This window comes from Bos grunniens, chromosome 7 (assembly GCF_055505025.1).
Source record: "Bos grunniens cultivar Pamir isolate PY7600 chromosome 7, Bosgru_T2T1.0, whole genome shotgun sequence".
NCBI lineage: Eukaryota > Metazoa > Chordata > Mammalia > Artiodactyla > Bovidae > Bos > Bos grunniens.
The window spans coordinates 7,320,307-7,338,389 of NC_141171.1; the positions used below are offsets into that span (position 1 = coordinate 7,320,307).

Genomic DNA, 18,083 nt, shown 5'->3' on the forward strand with positions numbered 1-18,083 from the left:
CCATGGGATTTTCCAGGCAAGAATGCTGGAGTGGGATGCCACTGCCTTCTCCGATATATGAGACAGCAAAAGAGACACTGATGTATAGAACAGTCTTTTGGACTCTGTGGGAGAGGGAGAGGGTGAGATGATTTGGGAGAACGGCATTGGAACATGTATAATATGATATATGAAACGAGTCACCAGTCCAGGTTCGATGCAGGTACTGGATGCTTGTGGCTGGTGCACTGGGATGACCCAGAGGGATGGTATGGGGAGGGAAGAAGGAAGAGGGTTCAGGATGGGGCACAGGTGTATACCTGTGGCAGATTCATGTTGATACATGGCAAAACCAATACAATATTGTAAAGTTAAAAAGTAAAATAAAATAAAAGGAATTAAAGAATTCTTGGATTATCTAAAAAAATAAAAATAAGTCTTTATAATACTTAATGAACACTAGTTATGGTGATTCTGTTATACACAGCAACAAGTGTAATTATAAAACACAAGTATTAATTAGACAAAGTAGCCAAAGTTAAAGGAAAAGAAAATATGTGTATTTATGTTTAAGTTGAAGGGCTTCCCTGGTAGCTCAGCAGGTAAAAATCCACCTGCAATGCAGGAGACCCTGGTTTGACCTCTGGGTTGAGAAGATCCCTTGGAGAAGGGATAGGCTACCCACTTCAGTATTCTTGGTCTTCCCTGGTGGCTCAGACAGTAAAGAATCTGCCTGCAATGCAGGAGACCTGGGTTCAATCCCCACGTTGGGTAAGAGGAGGGCCCAACTGGAGGAGGGCATGACAACGCACTCCAGCATTCTTCCCTGGAGAATCCCTTAGAGGAGTCTGACCGCCTGTAGTCCTTAGGGTTGCACAAAGTTGGATATGACTGAGTGACTAAGCACATGCACACACACGTTTAAGTTGAAGAGTAAACTATACCTCATTTGTCCTAAAGTTGAATTCAGTCCTTCTTTATAAGTTGAGCAGTAAACACCTCTCATGTTAACATGAAGTGTGAGGATGTGGAAACAAGTCCAGTCAAACTGGAGAACCCTGAGCAGCCTCCTTTGCAGAATATACAGCAGGTTGCCTGTTATTCTTCACATATGTTATCTCAATACATATGTGAATGAGCCTCACAAAGAGGGATCACGGCAGTAAAATCACACCCACTGCATCTGATAGAGGGGAGACTGAAGCTCAGGATGGTTGTATGACTCATTCAAGGTCACTCAACTTAGGCTTCCAATGTTTGTCTTTCCATCCAGCCCTTCACACATCACTTTCCTGCAATATGGTATATCCACCTCTTAGAATGGGCTTCCCGGGTGGCATTAATGGGAAAGAATCTGTCTGCCAACAGAGATGCAAGAGACATGGGCTTGACCCCTGGGTGAGAGGATGCCCTGGAGAAGGAAATGGCAACCCCCTCCAGTATTCTTGCCTGGAAAAGTCCATGGGCACAGGAGCAGGGAGAGCTACAGTCTGTAGGAGTGCAAAGAGTGGCACATGACTGAAGCACTCATGCAACCTTCACACTTAGAGAAAAGTTGAAATAAGAGAGTCGCCGTGTGGTAAAGAATCTGCCTGCAATACAGGAGACCAGGGTTTGATCCCTGGGTCAGGAAGATCATCTGGAAGAGGGCATGGCAACCCACTCCAGTATTCTTGCCTGGAGAATCCCATGGACAGAGGAGCCTGGTGGGCTAGTGTTCATAGGGTTGCAGAATGAGACATGAGAGAAGCTCCTTAACACACACGCATGCACCTGTTGGGATGGCTCAGAGAGTTAAATAACGTCCTCTATGTAGGGCACTGACCATGATTGGCACACAGTAAGGACCCAGTAAATGCCAGCTTTCAAAGATCTATTTAATAGTTACCTATGGCCTTCTGTGTCTCAACTCTTGTACTAGTTTTGAGAGTACAGAGATCGATCTGTTGCTAGTCTCTCTCTTTGAAGAGTTTCCATGGTGCTTAGTGGCAAGACACACAGAGAAATGTCAGAGCTCTCACCAAGACACGGACCAGGTTCTAGTGTTAGTTAGTGTATTATTCACTCAGTTGTGTTTGACTCTGTGACCCCATGGGCTGTAGCCGGCAAGGCTCCTGTGTCGGAGGAATTCTCCAGACAAGGATACTGGAGTGGGTTGCCCTTCCCTTTTCCAGGGGATCTTCCCAACTATTTCTTCCTCCAGGGGGTCTCCCTGACCCAGGGATTGAAGCCTGGTCTCCTGCATTGCAGGCAGATTCTTTACTCTCTGAGTCACCAGGGAAGCCCAGACCAGGTGCTAAGGGCCATCAAAAGGAGTGTGACTGCAGCTTGGGAGCATCAGCCAGGTTGTCCTTCATTCCTGTACTCCAACAGCTCTCACAAGTGACCCCTTCAAAGGACACTTGGGACTTTCTGGAGACATTTTTGATTGTTACAACTGGGGGAGGGGGAGATGTGCTATAATGTCTAGTGGGTCAAGGCCAGGGATGCTGTTCAACTTCCTAGAATGCACATCGACTTAAAAAATAGTCACAACCTAAAAGTTGAGACTTAGGTTTTATTTTGGAAGACACTTGCTTCTTGGAAGAAAAGCTATGAAAAACCTAGACAACATATTAAAAAGGAGAGATATTACTTTACTGACAAAGGTCCATCTAGTCAAAGCTATGGTTTTCCCAGTAGTCATATATGGATGTGAGAGTTGGACCATAAAGCAAGCTGAGCGCTGAAGATTGATGCTTTTCAAATGTGGTGTTGGAGAAGACTCTTGAGATTCCCTTGTACTGTAAGGAGATCCAGCCAGTCCATCCTAAAGGAAATCAGTCCTGAATATGCATTGGAAGGACTGATGCTGAAGCTGAAACTCCAATATTTTGGCCACCTGATGTGAAGATCCGACTCATTGAAAAAGACCCTGATGCTGGGAAAGATTGAAGGCAATAGGAGAAGGGGATGATAGAAGATGAGATGGTTGGATGGCATCACTGACTGGATGGATGGACATACATCCAGATGGACATGAAAGCTCCGGAAGTTGGTGATGGACAAGAAAGCCTGGCAAGCTGCAGTCCTTGAAGTCGCAAAGATTTGGACACAACTGTGTGACTGAACTGAGTAGATTGAAGCCCGGGAGGCAGCATCTCAAGTAGCCTTGAGCGAATGACTCAGTGGAGGTGAGGGGAGGATCCAGGTTATATAGTTTATATAGAAGTTTTGTAACAAGGGCAGGTAGTGGGAACATCAAAAGATTACTATTAATTAAAGAAAACCAAATATCCCAAGTTAAGGAATTCAGGGCTTTTCTGTGTGTGGGAAGATACAGGAAGCTGGGCTCACTGAAATCTTTCGTTTCATAGGCACCTCACCTATCTCGGGCCAGTTTCCTGTGTGTTTCACATGCCTGCACTCCCATGGGGCTCACTGTTGTTGTTTTTCAGTGACTAAGTCGTGTCTGACTCTTTGTGGCCCCATGGACTGCAGCACACCAGGCTTTCCTGTCTTTCACTATCTCCCAGAGTCTGCTCAAACTCATGTCCATTGGGTTGGTGATGCCATCCAAACATCTCATCCTTTGTCTCCCCATTCTTCTCCTGCTCTCAATCTTTCCCAGCATCAGGGTATTTTCCGATGAGTCGGCTCTTTGTGTCAGGTGGCCAAAGTACTAGAACTTCAGCTTTAGCATCAGTCCTTCCAATGATTATTCAGGGTTGATTTCCTTTAGGATTGACTGGTTTGATCCTCTTTCTGTCCAAGGGACTCTCAAGAGTCTTCTCCAGCATCACAACTAGAAAGCATTAATTCTTCAGCACTCAACCTTTATGACCCAGCTTGCACATCTGTACATGTGAGTTCCTACAGGGCTCACCGTAGGGAACGGGTATAGTCTGATGGCTGCTAGAAGGTATTCTTCTCCTTCCAGAGTGCCTTTAGGGCTCACCAGCTCACATTGGAGGGCTGCAATTGCCAATGATTGTGACCTGCTTGTTTACTGATATGGCAGGAAATAGTCCATCTCTCGTACAGAATAGACCCCACTGCAAAGATGAGCCAGCTTCAGATGTCAGCAGTGCCAAGGAGGATAAACCCTGCAGTATTTACTTAACAAGTGCTTCCCAGGCGGCTCATTGGTAAAGAATCCACCTGCCACTGCAGGAGACGTGGTTCAGTTCCAGGGTTGGAAATATCCCCTGGAGAAGGAAATGGCCCACTCCCATATTCTTACCTTTGAAATCCCATTGACAGAGGAGCCTGGCAGGCTACAGTCCACGGGGTCTCAAAGAGTCGGCCATGACTGAAGTGACTTAGCACACACTCAAGGCAAAGTCACTATAGTAAGGTTAGGACTAGGTGCAAGCAAATCTCCTTGACAACTAAATTTAAGGGACCACCACACAATTCAGTGGCCAAGAAAAATCACATTTCATGCAATATTTTTAAAAATCAAAAGTAATGTAAAAAGTTCACAATGAACACAGTATCAGCATTTTAAATAAAGATGGGCTACAACTCTGCACTTTCATCAACCTGCCTCAGTCTTCTTACTCTGATCCAGCCCCTGGGGTCTAGAGCATGACTCTTAATTCTATGTACATCCACTAAGTTCAACTTCTTTGGTTGTTTTTAATTTGTAAATTAAATTAATACCGTGTAAAAAGTCATAAATTTGTAAAGCAATTAATACAAAATATGGTAAAGGAGTAAAAATACAGTTGATTAAATTTCAGAATGCAATGACATTAGTCAAACTAGAATGAGTTGATTTTTTTCTTTAGTGATCCCCGGGAAGCACACTGACCCTTCTTGGATATAATTCAGAAGTCACCTATGCTGTCAATTCTCTCATATTCACATAGTCTGATTCTTGCCCATTTCCCAGGATGATCAGTGTATTCTAAGATGTCTCCAGATTTGTGATCAGTCATGGAGCACTGGCTATACCCCGGGGCTTGTGCTAGCCACTTAGTCATCCATTGTACATAACATTTTCAAAAGAGGCAGTCCTTACCATCTGGGACTTCTTCACAATTTATAGTAGAGACAAAGGATGTTTCCAAATATTGCTAGTGAACTAACATGATTCTTTCAATACAACCCAGGAGGCTGACTTTATAAAAGGAGTCAAGATTATTTTTAGATCAAGCAACTTTGTATTTTAACACAAAATTCTTTTTGTACTAATACACCTGCTAACAAAACCAAACACAAAAAGCATATAGCCTGTTTCATTAAACTTAAGACTTGTCTCTCTGGGCTCCTCATATCGGGTGTTTCTTCCTAACCGCCTGGGAGCAGCGTATTTTAAGCTTTGGCTACATTTCATTGATGTCTGCTAAAGTTGGTCTCTTCTTTCCAATCTAGGTTTTCATCCCTTCCTGGAACAGACTGGCCTCCCCTCCTCATAACCCTAAGAAATGAATGCCTCTGAGCCCCAGATCCAATTTAATGAATTCTGTTTTTTCCACTTAAGGGGCAAGCAGCTGATAGAGAGCCAAGTAGGTGCCACCTCTTGCTTATAAGGTGGCTGAATAGAGGTCACTCATTTTCTGCAGGCTCAACTCTATGCTGTTGTTGTTGTTTAGTTGCTAAAAGTGGTGTCCAACTCTTTGGGACCCCATGGACTGTAGCCCACCAGGCTCCTCTGCCCATGGGATTTCCCATGCAAGAGTACAGGAATGGGTTGCCATTTCCTTCTCCAGGGGATCTTCCTGACCCAGGGATCGAAAAACCCAGGTCTCCTATATTGCAGGAGGATTCTTTACTGAGCCACCTGGGAAGCCCGTGGCTTAAACAAATAGCTCAATGTATCAGATTCTCATTTTCCTCCACTCAAAAATATGGGTAGCAATAGATGTGGGTGTAACATATGCATGCATGCGTCAGTCGCTCAATCGTGTTCAATTCTTTGCAACCTCACAGAGTAGCTTGCCAAGCTCCTCTGTCTGTGGGATTTATTTTTCAGGTAAGAGTATTAGAATGGGTTGCCGTTTCCTCCTCCAGGGTATCTTCTTGATCCAGGGATCGAATCTGTATCTCCTGCATTTGCAGGCAGATTCTTTACCTCCTGAGCCATCAGGGAAGCCCATAAATACAGATATATATATGGATTTATTTTATGAGTTTGAGAAGCTAACATATATGAAATCGTACCACAATGTATGACAAACTGCAAGCACTCGTATATGATAGATATTCTTAAGATCCCTGTTTTAAAATCTCTTATGCCTCCAACTTGAGGTCTGGTCTCACTTCAAGTTAAAACTTTACATCCCATGGAAGGCCCCCTTCCTGGATCCTCAGTCATATCATCCTCAAACATCAGCATGGGAATCAGATAGATCTAAACTTCCCCATGAGTCCACCCCACATCCCCTGCCCCCTGCCTTTATTTTAGCTGTGTTTGGTCTTCATTGCAGCATGCAGGCTCCCTAGCTGTGGTGCATGGGCTTAGTTGCCCCAAGGCATGTGGCCTCTTAGTTCCCTGACAAAGGACTGAAGCCAAGTCCCTGCATTAGAAGGAGGACTATTTACCACTGGACTACCAGTGAGGTTCCCCCCATAAGTCTTTTATTCACCAGTTGTGTGACCTCCACCCACATTTCTCATCTGCATAATGGGAGTATCCAAAAGTAGCCTCTGACCTCTGCACCTGTTTTTAGATAGCACTTTACCCTTGAACATACACCCCAAAGAGAAACAACTGATACACAGTCATGAGAAATTAATATTTTACTTAATGTATGTGCAAGAAAGGGGAAAAAGAATTTTCATAATATGTCAGCTAGAAACATCCTTTTAACATACTTTAGGTTCTTACTTAAGAACTGACCCTCCTGTTCTTTTTTCTTTCCCCCTCCTTTCTCTCTCTCCCTCCTCTCATTCACTCTATTTCTCTCCTATTTCACTCCCTCTTCCTCTCTAGTTCCCTTTCTAAATCCCTTACACATTCTCTCTTTCTTCTTCATCATATGCAATTAGACCTCTTACCAACAGTTTCATTCTATCTCTCTTTCCCAGATTTGACTTCATTTCCTATTTTACTCTATGAAGTGTGGGTATACTCACAAACCTAAATCCTTACAACAGTTCTAAGGAGATAGACATTATTATACCAGCCCTTTGTTCATATTTCTCTACCACCCAGCTGGTCATTAGAAGCCTAGAGAAGAGAATTTTCTGTGGAAGCTTCTCTGAATGGCAATCTTCAGCTCCTTATTCCTCAGACTGAATATGATGGGGCTAAGAAAGGGGGTGAAGACTGTGTAGGTGGTGGCCAGCAGAGTGTTACTGTCCATAGAATGAGGGCCCTTGGGTTTGAGGTAGATGATGGAGGCAAAACTGTAGTGCACGACCACTATGGTGAGGTGGGAGACACAGGTGGAGAAGGTCTTGTGCCGGCCCTCAGTGGACGGGATCCTCAGGATGGCAGCCACGATGAAGACATAGGAGAGGAAAATGAGGAATAAGCACCCCATCAGGGCTGTGACACAGACCAGGATCACACCTGTGGTGACAGCGGCTGTCCCCTTCCCACAAGCCAACTTCAAGAGGGCAAACACGTGACAGCCATAATGGTGAATCTCATTAGACCCGCAAAAGGTGAGGTGAAAAACTATCAATGTCAGTATCATCCCCATGACTGAGCCACCAGCCCAGCACCAGGACACAAGACGGGCACAGTCACGGGTGCTCATGAGCATGTTGTAGCGCAGGGGGTGGCAGATGGCCACGTAGCGGTCATAGCCCATGATCATGAGCAGGAAGGAATGGGTGAAGCCAAACGTAAAGGAGAAGAACATCTGGCTGGCACAGGCCACAAAGGTGATGGAGCGGTGGGTGGAGAGCATGTCCGCCAGCATGCGAGGGGTGACTGCAACAGTGAACAGGATCTCGGAGATGGAGAGGGCACACAGGAAGAGGTACATGGGGGTGTGGAGGCTGTGCTCCCTCCAGATGGTGCCCATGATGAGCAGGTTCCCCAGCAGTGTGAACAGGTACATCAGCAGGTACAGCAGGAAGAAGGTGGGCAGGAAATGCTGAGGGAAGTTGGAGAAGCCAATGAGGATGAATTCAGACACTGTGCTGTAGTTCTGACTAGACGAGGATGCTGCACCTGGGGAGATCAGAAAGAGAATCAACAATGGTTAAAGCATAGGCTCTGATGTAGATCAAATGGAAATTTAAGAGCTGTGTACTATTTTAAATGTCCTTAATTTTTCTGGGTCTCACCATCTTTATGGAGAAGGCAATGGCACCCCGCTCCAGTACTCTTGTCTGGAAAATCCCATGGATGGACAAGCCTGGAAGGCTGCGGTCCATGGGGTCGCTAGGAGTCGGACACGACTGAGCGACTTCACGTTCATTTTTCACTTTCCTGCATTGGAGAAGGAAATGGCAACCCACTCCAGTGTTCTTGCCTGAAGAATCCCAGGGACGGGGGAGCCTGGTGGGCTGCCGTCTCTGGGGTCGCACAGAGTCGGACAGGAATGAAGCGACTAAGCAGCAGCAGCACCATCTTCATCAGTAAAATGGGCAAAATCATAATACTTCTTACTATTCAGTCTTGCAATAAAGATAAACTGAGATTAAATGCTTACGTGTATCAAGTGCTTAAGACATAGTTTGGCCACTGGGTTCTCATTAGAATCTTTTCTTTCAAAAGTAAATCGTAAAATAAATTCAGAAATATTTCTAATTGAATAGTTCAAACATCAAATATCAAAGTTTTAGGGTAAAATAATACTGGAGTTAAATATACAAATTTAGATATTTTATTAAGAAATTTTATCCAGGAAAAAAATGTGCTCAAATAAAGTCAAATTAGATATCTGGGAAAGATTAATAAGATAGAGAGACAGAAAGAAAAGATACTAACAACAAAACATGAAATTAAAATTAGGAAGTAAATATAAATATAATGAATATTGGAAATTAACAAAAATAGTAAAACAGTATGTCAACAGATATGAAAGTCTAGATGAAATGAATGAACTCTTAAAAGAATGTAAAATTCCAAAAATGGCACAAGAAAAATTAGGAGTCCCAGATACATAAATATTTTGTAAAAGTTTTAGTTAGGTAAAAAGCTTTCCTCCCTAAAATCATTTCCCCGATTGGGTTTGCAAGTAAGCTCTCTAAACTTTTAAGGAACAGTGGGTGAGTATCATATGCATGTTCTTCAACAAACAGAAAAATACATGAAATTGCCAAGCTCATTGCATCAGGTTCATGCAATCTGGATTCTAAAACCAGGTAAGAATATTTGTAAGAGAAGATAATCATGAACTCATTTTATCTACTCATGCAGATTTAAAAATTCATAGTAGGATATAACCCAGTAAAATCTCAAGGTAGTAAAAATAATATATTATGATCATGTAGCTTTGATTTATCCTATTAATGACAAGGATGGTTCAACATCAGAAAATCTATCATGTGATTCACTACATCAATAAGCTATAAAAGAAAAATCATTTTTTACTATTCCAAATAAGGCAGGAATAATGTCCTAATATTCAACTTTTATTCACATTAAAAAAAAAACAAACTCTTTTGACCATGTGGGAAGGTGACTTTCATAGCTAGATTAAGAATATATACTAAATGTCTGAAAAAGAGAGGATATATGTATACAGGAATCTTCTTGATACCTTAGATGGTAAAGAATCCACCTGCAATGCAAGAGACCCAGTTTCAATACCTGAGTCAAGAAGATCCCTTGGAGAAGAGAATGGCCAGCCACTCCAGTATTATTGCTTGGAAAATCCATGGACAGAGGAGCCTGGTGGGCTATGGTCCATGGGGGTCATGGAGAGTTGAAAATGACCAAGCAACTAAGACTTTCACTTTTTCGTATGTACACATATAGCTGATTCACTTTGCTGTACAGCAGAAGCTATAATAACATAGTAAAGCAACTGAATTCCAATAAAAATAAGTTTAAGAACAGAAAATACACCATAAAGCCAGCAAGTAGTATACTAATGGGGAAACTAGATGCATTATTTTAGGATCAAGAACAAGCCAAGCATTCTTACTGTCTTTGCTGTTCTTTAACATGGAACTGAAAGTCATGAGGGGTGCTACAAGGAAAAAAAGAAGATACATAAGGATTGGAAGGGAAGACCTGAGCATCTATCTAGAAAAGATAAAAGAATAAAGATGTAACATGTTAGAACAATAAGAGATCACAAGGCTACATAAAGAAAGATGAACTTCCAAAGATTCATGATCTTTCTCATAATATTATATCTAATAATCATTCAAAGTATACAATTTTAGTTAAAATTAAGATAAAACTTCCAATAGCAACAGCAGCTATACAAAAAACACTCTCAAGCATTTTTGTCTCAGGATATCTTTACACTAAAAAATTACTGAGGCCCCTAAAAGGTTTTTGTTTGAGTGGATTGTAACTATCAACTGTTACTATGTTAGAAATTAAAACCAAGAATTAAAAATATTTAATTATTAGTACATTTAAAAGAACACTAAGAAAACTAGCACATGCTAATTTAAGTAACATATTTTAGTCAAGTAACATTTTCAGAAAAACTTAAAGTGAGAAGAATGGCTTTGTTGCACTTTTTTTTTGAATACACCTAATATGTGCCTTGTAGGAGACAATTTGATGGCAGTGTCTGCTTCTTCATTCAATCTAAAACATGTTGTTTTAGTTGAAGTAGATGATGAAAAACATTCTCATTGGTCGAATAAGGATCTCACAGACCTGCAGAAAAGTTGTCAGGAACCCCAAGAAGTCTTCACATCACATTCAGATTATCTCTGTTACAAAACAGCTGGAGTTAACCAGAAATGTAAATATTCCAAAGACTTGGGTCTGAGAACCACTGACTCACAAACTGAAAAGGGCACCTATGTAGGGTGAGAGCTAAAGACTCAGATGGACAAACTGAGAAGACCTCAGGCAGCCTCCCGAGATGGAGCTCTTCCCTAATGACCTTCTCCCCAGAACTGACCTCCATTGCCAGGTTGGGTGATGCTTCCCACAACTGTAGGGTTCTTCCTTCCAACCATTCCCTCCAGGTCTCCCTCAGCCTGGCCTGCCTTTTCCATGAAGTGACCAGTAGGGAAGGGCAGAAGAATCTCAGCTGCGTGATGCTATCAGTGGTACCCATAAGCTGGGGTGGGCTTGGACCTCCTAGAGCAGATACTGTCTGCTTATTTCTGCTGTAGCCTTTCCTGCTGGCTGCTCCCTAGGGTCTCTTCAGGATGCCAGCCTAGAAGATCTGTCCTTAGAGTCTGGAGAGGCTGGCAGGGGCCACAAGGGATCTTCAGGGACTGCTGCCTCTAAATTTCCTCCAAATATCCACACACAAAAAGACTCCCTGCTTTCTGTATTCCGAGAAATCTCAGCCCATGTTCAGGGCTGAGAAGCTCCCAGGCATTGAGGAGACTAGGTTGGACACAGATAATGTCATCAACTTGGGATCAAGGAAGGGTCAGAGGTATGGCAGGAGCTGGAGAAATCCCAAGTGGGAATCAGTGACTCTGCCCTGGGGTGAGGGCAGCTGGAGGGCTTCCCAGACAAGGATAATTGAGAGCTGAATCTTGGATACAGGTTTCTCTTGGGCATTTTAGTGTTCAACATCTCTGGTCAAATTGGATCATCTTACTTTTCTTCTCAATCAAATTACACCCTATTCCCATGGTCCTGGTGACCTAGTCACATAGTCTGACATTCACATATGCGTTCTTGTTATGTTATAAAACACAAATATTTGGGGTTTTGGTGTTGTCCTTGGTCTCTGACCCTGTGATAAGAGTGTCTTTTGTATGCTAATGAGATGACTGGTGGCTGTGGGTTTATCCTTATAAAATGTCTTTTGTTTGCAACTCAAATATTTGACCTCATCTTTTAAGTTAACAATTTACATTCCACAGAGGAATGTGAATTCCTGGATCCTCAATCATATATTCTGAAATTTCAGCATGGGAGTGAAACAGATATACGTGTTATGTGACCTACACCAACATTTCCTTTCTGCATAATGAAGATACCTGTAGGTAGCCTCTGATCTCTCTTTGTGCCATCTTGAGATAGCCCTCTGCCCTTTAAACACACTACCCCAAAATATACAACTTTAACACAGTAATGAGACATGTATGTGTTACTGAAAGTTAAGTGTGGGAAAAAGATTTCTGTAAGACATGAGATAACAACACACTTTTAACATGTGTACGTGCTTACCTAAGCATTGATGCCTCTTCCCTTTCTCCTTCCCTCTGTCACCCTTCTTTCTCCTCTAAATCACTCTTTACTTCTTACTTTTTCTCCCTCCTTCATTTTCTCTTCTACTTCTTCTCTCTCATAGCCCTGTAATTAATAAACAATTGCCATGGAGACAAATAATTTGTTTATTTATTTTTTACATTTGTCATAGCTAAAAAGATAGTTATAAAACACCGGACACAGTGCTTGATATAGAGAAAATTTTCAATGTTTGTTGGTTTTTATAATTATTTTCTGTTGTTGTTTTTTATTTTATATTGGTGGGTAAAGAGAAAAATAAAGTCTTTTCTTGCTTGTCCATTCAGAAAAAACCATGGGCATCAGGACCAACACTCATTCATGGGATGCTCCCTACTTGACCATAATACATGTTCTAAGACATAGATGATGGGATGGAGTTTATCACACAGTGTCATGAAAGAGTGGTGCCAGAAGGACTGCCAATGGAGGAAAAATAAATAGCTAGTATGGAATTAGATATTTTAACACATCTGAATCCTTACCATAGTTCTACGGAGACAAATATTATGATCCTAGCCATTTTCTTCACCACCCAACTGGTCATCCGGAGTTTAGAGAAGAGAATTTTCTGCGGAAGCTTCTCTGTATGGTGTTCTTCAGCTCCTTATTCCTGAGACTGAAAATGATGGGGCTAAGAAAGGGGGTGAAGACTGTGTAGGTGGTGGCCAGCAGAGTGTTACTGTCCATAGAATGAGGGCCCTTGGGTTTGAGGTAGATGATGGAGGCAAAACCGTAGTGCATGACCACTATGGTGAGGTGGGAGACACAGGTGGAGAAGGTCTTGTGCCGGCCCTCAGTGGAGGGGATCCTCAGGATGGCAGCCACAATGAAGACATAGGAGAGGACGATGAACAATAAGCACCCCATCAGGGCTGTGACACAGACCAGGATCACACCCATGGTGACAGAGGCTGTTTCCTTTCCACAGGCCAACTTCAACAGGGCAAGGACATGACAGGCAAAATGGTAAATCTTATTAGACCTACAGAAAGTGAGGTGGAAAACTATCAGTGTCACCATCATCCCCATGACCGAGCCTCCAGCCCAGCACCAAGACACAAGACGGGCACAGTCACGGGTGCTCATGAGCACGTTGTAGCGCAGGGGGTGGCAGATGGCCACATAGCGGTCATAGCCCATGATCATGAGCAGGAAGGAGTGGGTGAAGCCAAACGTAAAGGAGAAGAACATCTGGCTGGCACAGGCCACAAAGGTGATGGAGCGGTGGGTGGAGAGCATGTCCGCCAGCATGCGAGGGGTGACTGCAACAGTGAACAGGATCTCGGAGATGGAGAGGGCACACAGGAAGAGGTACATGGGGGTGTGGAGGCTGTGCTCCCTCCAGATGGTGCCCATGATGAGCAGGTTCCCCAGCAGTGTGAACAGGTACATCAGCAGGTACAGCAGGAAGAAGGTGGGCAGGAGCTTCTGAGGGAAGTTGGAGAAGCCAATGAGGATGAATTCAGACACTGTGCTGTAGTTCTGTCCAGATGAGGATGCTTCATCTGGGGAGATCAGAAACAAGATGAATGCCCAGTGGTTAAAACAGAGGTTCTAAAATAGGTTAAATGATAATTGAAGGCTTCTATATTATATAGCTACCTTCTTAACTTTTCTGGGTCTCAAAATTTTCATCAGTAAAATGGAATAAATCATAATGGCTTTTATCATTCCATAATGTGATAAAAATAAAATGAGACCAGTATATTTAATGCTGAAGACATAGTTTAGCTCCTGGGTTTTCCACAGTGATGACAACATGAAAAGTTTTCACTTTTTGGAGGTATTGGAGACAAACATAGGTGATCAGGATCATATTCTCTTGAATAATGTGCCTGTTGTAGGAAATACTTATCTGGTTCTCAAGGCTGTAAAATGTTTTTCCTCTCAGAATCTTTGTCTTTTAATTGATAATTTATTACATCCATATTTACTTTAATAGTATATTAATGGAACTGTTTTTTCTGTGTTGTTTCATATTGATATTTACTATTCTAAATGAGCTGAACAGAAAAGTTTGAAAACAAATGGGTGGAAGAATATATGCCAGAAAAAATGTACCAAGTGACAGCTGAGGCAGTAATTTTGAATACAGACAAAATGAAATTTAAAGAAACAGTAATTATCTTCCATTTACAATTGCAACTCAAAGCATCAAGTTTCCCTGGAGAAATCTTCTGAGAAAGAAACCAAGCTTAGGACATCTTGTGCCAGTGTGAAAGGAAACTTTCAGTGAGTAATGGCTTAATGTGAAATGCATGCCAGAACCAGATTGCAAATGTGCCCACTAAGCTGATTGCCAGAATGAAGGATCGTTGTACAAAGAATGGAGGAACAAGCTAAATGACACCATGAAGATGCAATCAGACAAATCTAGAGATGGAACATGCTACAGAACAATTGATTTTGTAATGTAGATATTACTCTCACTAAAGAATATGGAAAATTCAAGGGACATAACAAGCAATTTTAATATACAGTCCTAGCTTGGATACTAGTTTAGATGAGCCAGTGTAAACTAATTTTAAGGCAACAGAGGAAATTTTCAATATATTATGAATGAATAATTAGGTGTAAATACTGTGAGATCATTATTAACTTAATTGTTGAGCAGGCCAAAAAGTTTATTCAGGTTTTTCTGTAATATCTTATGGAAAAACCTGAATGAACTCTTTGGCAACCCAATATTAATTTTAAATGTGATCTTGTGATTTTGTGCATGATGAAAGCATTCTTAGTTTAAATGCAGACTGAAATTAAAAATTACAGAGACACACACACATTCACACTTCAAGAGAAAAAGAAAATTATTTTATTAAGTATAGAAGAACATCATAATGATTGACTTAAATATCACTAATCTATGTAACTGTATACTTTGGAATAGGAAGTAATAAATAATCAGCATAATTTCAGTGAATAGATATAAACAGGAAAAGATAAATCAATATGAGTTACATAGATGTAATATGTAGCTAGATTTGCTCAAAGTATAGAAAGGTAACTTATGAATTATTAATTAGAATGCAATTAATAATATTTGTAAATGGTGGCTTAGTAAAGAATCTGCCCACAATGTGTGAGACTTGGGTTCTATCCCTGGGTTGAGAAGATCTCCTAGACAGTGCATTGTAACCCACTCCAGTATTCTTTTCTGGAGAATCCCCATGGACAGAGGTGCCTGGCAGGCTACAGTCCATGGGATTGCAAAGACTTGGACATGACTGAGTGACTAAGAACAGAACAGCATAAATTAGTTATTGGATATATTTAGACTCTTAAATAAAGAGATAGTAAACATTTTCTTTAAAGAGTTCATGGAACATTTACAAAAACTGAACTTGTATATAGGACATAAAGACATTTTCCATGAATTTCAAGTATAAAAATGAGGTAGATTACAGTGCATTAAAAGTAGACATTGTTGTTTAGTAGCTTCTTAGATCCACTGTGTTTGGGAGCTAAAGGTTGTATTAAATAATACTTTGTAACAGTAGTAAAATGTAAAGTAAATTTTAATACTTTATAAAATTTTATAATTAAATAATTGAAACACATAATCACAAATTTTAAACTAAATTTGTACTATGAAAAAACACAGGAGACAAGAATATACAATGGAGAAAAGACAATCTCTTTAACAAGTGGTGCTGGGAAATCTGGTCAACCACTTGTAAAAGAATGAAAGTAGAACACTTTCTAACACCATACACAAAAATAAACTCAAAATGGATTAAAGATCTAAACGTAAGACGAGAAACTATAAAACTCCTAGAGGAGAACAGAGGCAAAACATTCTCTGACATACATCACAGCAGGATCCTCTATGACCCACCTCCCAGAGTAATGGAAATAAAAGCAAAATAAACAAATGGGACCTAATTCAACTTAAAAGCTTCTGCACAACAAAGGAAACTATAAGCATGGTGAAAAGACAGCCTTCAGAATGGGAGAAAATAATAGCAAATGAAGCAACTGACAAACAACTGATCTCAAAAATACACAAGCAACTCCTGCACCTCATTCCAGAAAAATAAACGACCCAATCAAAAAATGGGCCAAAGAACTAAATAGACATTTCTCCAAAGAAGACATACAGGTGGCTAACAAACACATGAAAAGATGCTCAACATCACTCATTATCAGAGAAATGCAAATCAAAACCACTATGAGGTACCATTTCACACCAGTCAGAATGGCTGTGATCCAAAAGTCTACAAGCAATAAATGCTGGAGAGGGTGTGGAGAAAAAGGAACCCTCTTACACTATTGGTGGGAATGCAAACTAGTATAGCCACTCTGGAGAACAGTGTGGAGATTCCTTAAAAAACTGGAAATAGAACTGCCATATGACCCAGCAATCCCACTGCTGGGCATACACACCAAGGAAACCAGAATTGAAAGAGACACGTGTACCCCAATGTTCATCGCAGCACTGTTTACAATAGCCAGGACATGGAAGCAACCTAGATGTCCATCAGCAGATGAATGGATAAGAAAGCTGTGGTACATATATACAATGGAATATTACTCAGCATGATACTGGATGCTTGGGGCTGGTGCACTGGGATGACCTAGAGGGATTGGATGGGGTGGGAGGTGGGAGAGGGGTTTGGGATGGAGAACACATGTACACCTGTGGCGGATTCAAGCCAATGTATGGCAAAACCAACACAATATTGTAAAGTAAAAAAAAAAAACAAAAAACACACAGCTTTCAATATATTTATGGAGAAATTTTTACAAGAAGAAAGTCATGCTTAATAAAATCAAAATCAGGTTGTTGTAGAAGATTAAAACAAGGAGAAGATGCCAATAAGAAAACACAAAAAATAAAATTGAAAAATAACTAGAGAAATAATGGATATTTTTAAATTAATAAAGATAGAAAAATACAAGTTAGGAAATTTGAAATAATACACTAAGGAAATAAGTTTAGAATATATATGGAAATGTAGCTTAGAAAACTATAAAATTCCAAATCTGGTGCTAGAAAAAATAGAGACCTTGGGGACTCAAGTCAATTTTGAGGAAACTGAAAAATTTGATGAAATGCAGTCATTCCTCAATAACCTTGGCCCCAGTGGGCTTTCAGGTAACCTCTCTTAAATTTTTAAGGAACATTTGAGGAGTATCTTATACTCATTTCTAAAAGCCAGAAAAATCATATGAAGTATGCTCTCCCCTTTTCATTAAGTTAATGCAATCTTGGTTCTAAATCAAGTTGAATGCTAATAAGAAATGAAAATTATGGGTCCATTTCACCTACCCATGCAAAGTTTTAAAAACTAAAGTGTTCTTGCCTGGAGAATCCCAGGGATGGGGGAGCTTGGTGGGCTGCTGTCTATGGGGTCGCACAGAGTCGGACACGACTTAAGCAACTTAGCAGCAGCAGCAGCAGCAGCAGCAAGAAGACATAGCCTAGTCAAATCCATTCTTTTTTCAAAAGTAGTGTACGATGATAAAGTGTTTTGACTTCTCCCGTACATGACAAGAATGGTGCAACATCAGAAAACCTACCATCTGACTCATCAGGTGAATAAACTAAAGCAAAAAATCATATAATTATTTCTATCAAGGCAGGAATCTATTTCCTAAAATTCCAGTCCTATATTTATGATTTTAAAAATTGGCATGTATTTAATATAAGTATTAGTATATATACATAAAATATTGTTTTATATATACAACATAATGAATGATATATATATGTGTGTGTATATATATACACACACATATATATTTATATATACACACACAATCAGTTATGATTTTAAAAAGCCTCCACAACATGTTACGGAAAGGGATTTTCTTAGCTAGGTAAAGAATATAC

The 18,083-nt window shown here is 40.8% G+C and overlaps 2 protein-coding genes across 2 annotated transcripts; both read right to left on the reverse strand.

Moving 5' to 3' along the window:
• Positions 1-7,127: 7,127 nt before the first annotated feature.
• On the reverse strand, positions 7,128-7,991 carry LOC147368202 (olfactory receptor 10H4-like). The gene has a single exon (XM_086413534.1). It carries the CDS (start codon positions 7,974-7,976, stop codon positions 7,128-7,130), a length of 849 nt encoding a protein of 282 aa, XP_086269660.1. The 5' UTR covers positions 7,977-7,991.
• Positions 7,992-12,790: 4,799 nt separating this feature from the next.
• On the reverse strand, positions 12,791-13,657 carry LOC147368203 (olfactory receptor 10H3-like). The gene has a single exon (XM_086413535.1). The coding sequence runs from the start codon at positions 13,640-13,642 to the stop codon at positions 12,791-12,793; it is 852 nt and encodes a 283-aa protein (XP_086269661.1). The 5' UTR covers positions 13,643-13,657.
• Positions 13,658-18,083: the final 4,426 nt, after the last annotated feature.

What these genes read in the sequence shown, in the direction of transcription:
- LOC147368203 (XM_086413535.1), bottom strand. Translation starts at nt 13,642, where the DNA reads ATGTACCTGTTCACACTGCTGGGGAACCTGCTCATCATGGGCACCATC.
- LOC147368202 (XM_086413534.1), bottom strand. Translation starts at nt 7,976, where the DNA reads ATGTACCTGTTCACACTGCTGGGGAACCTGCTCATCATGGGCACCATC.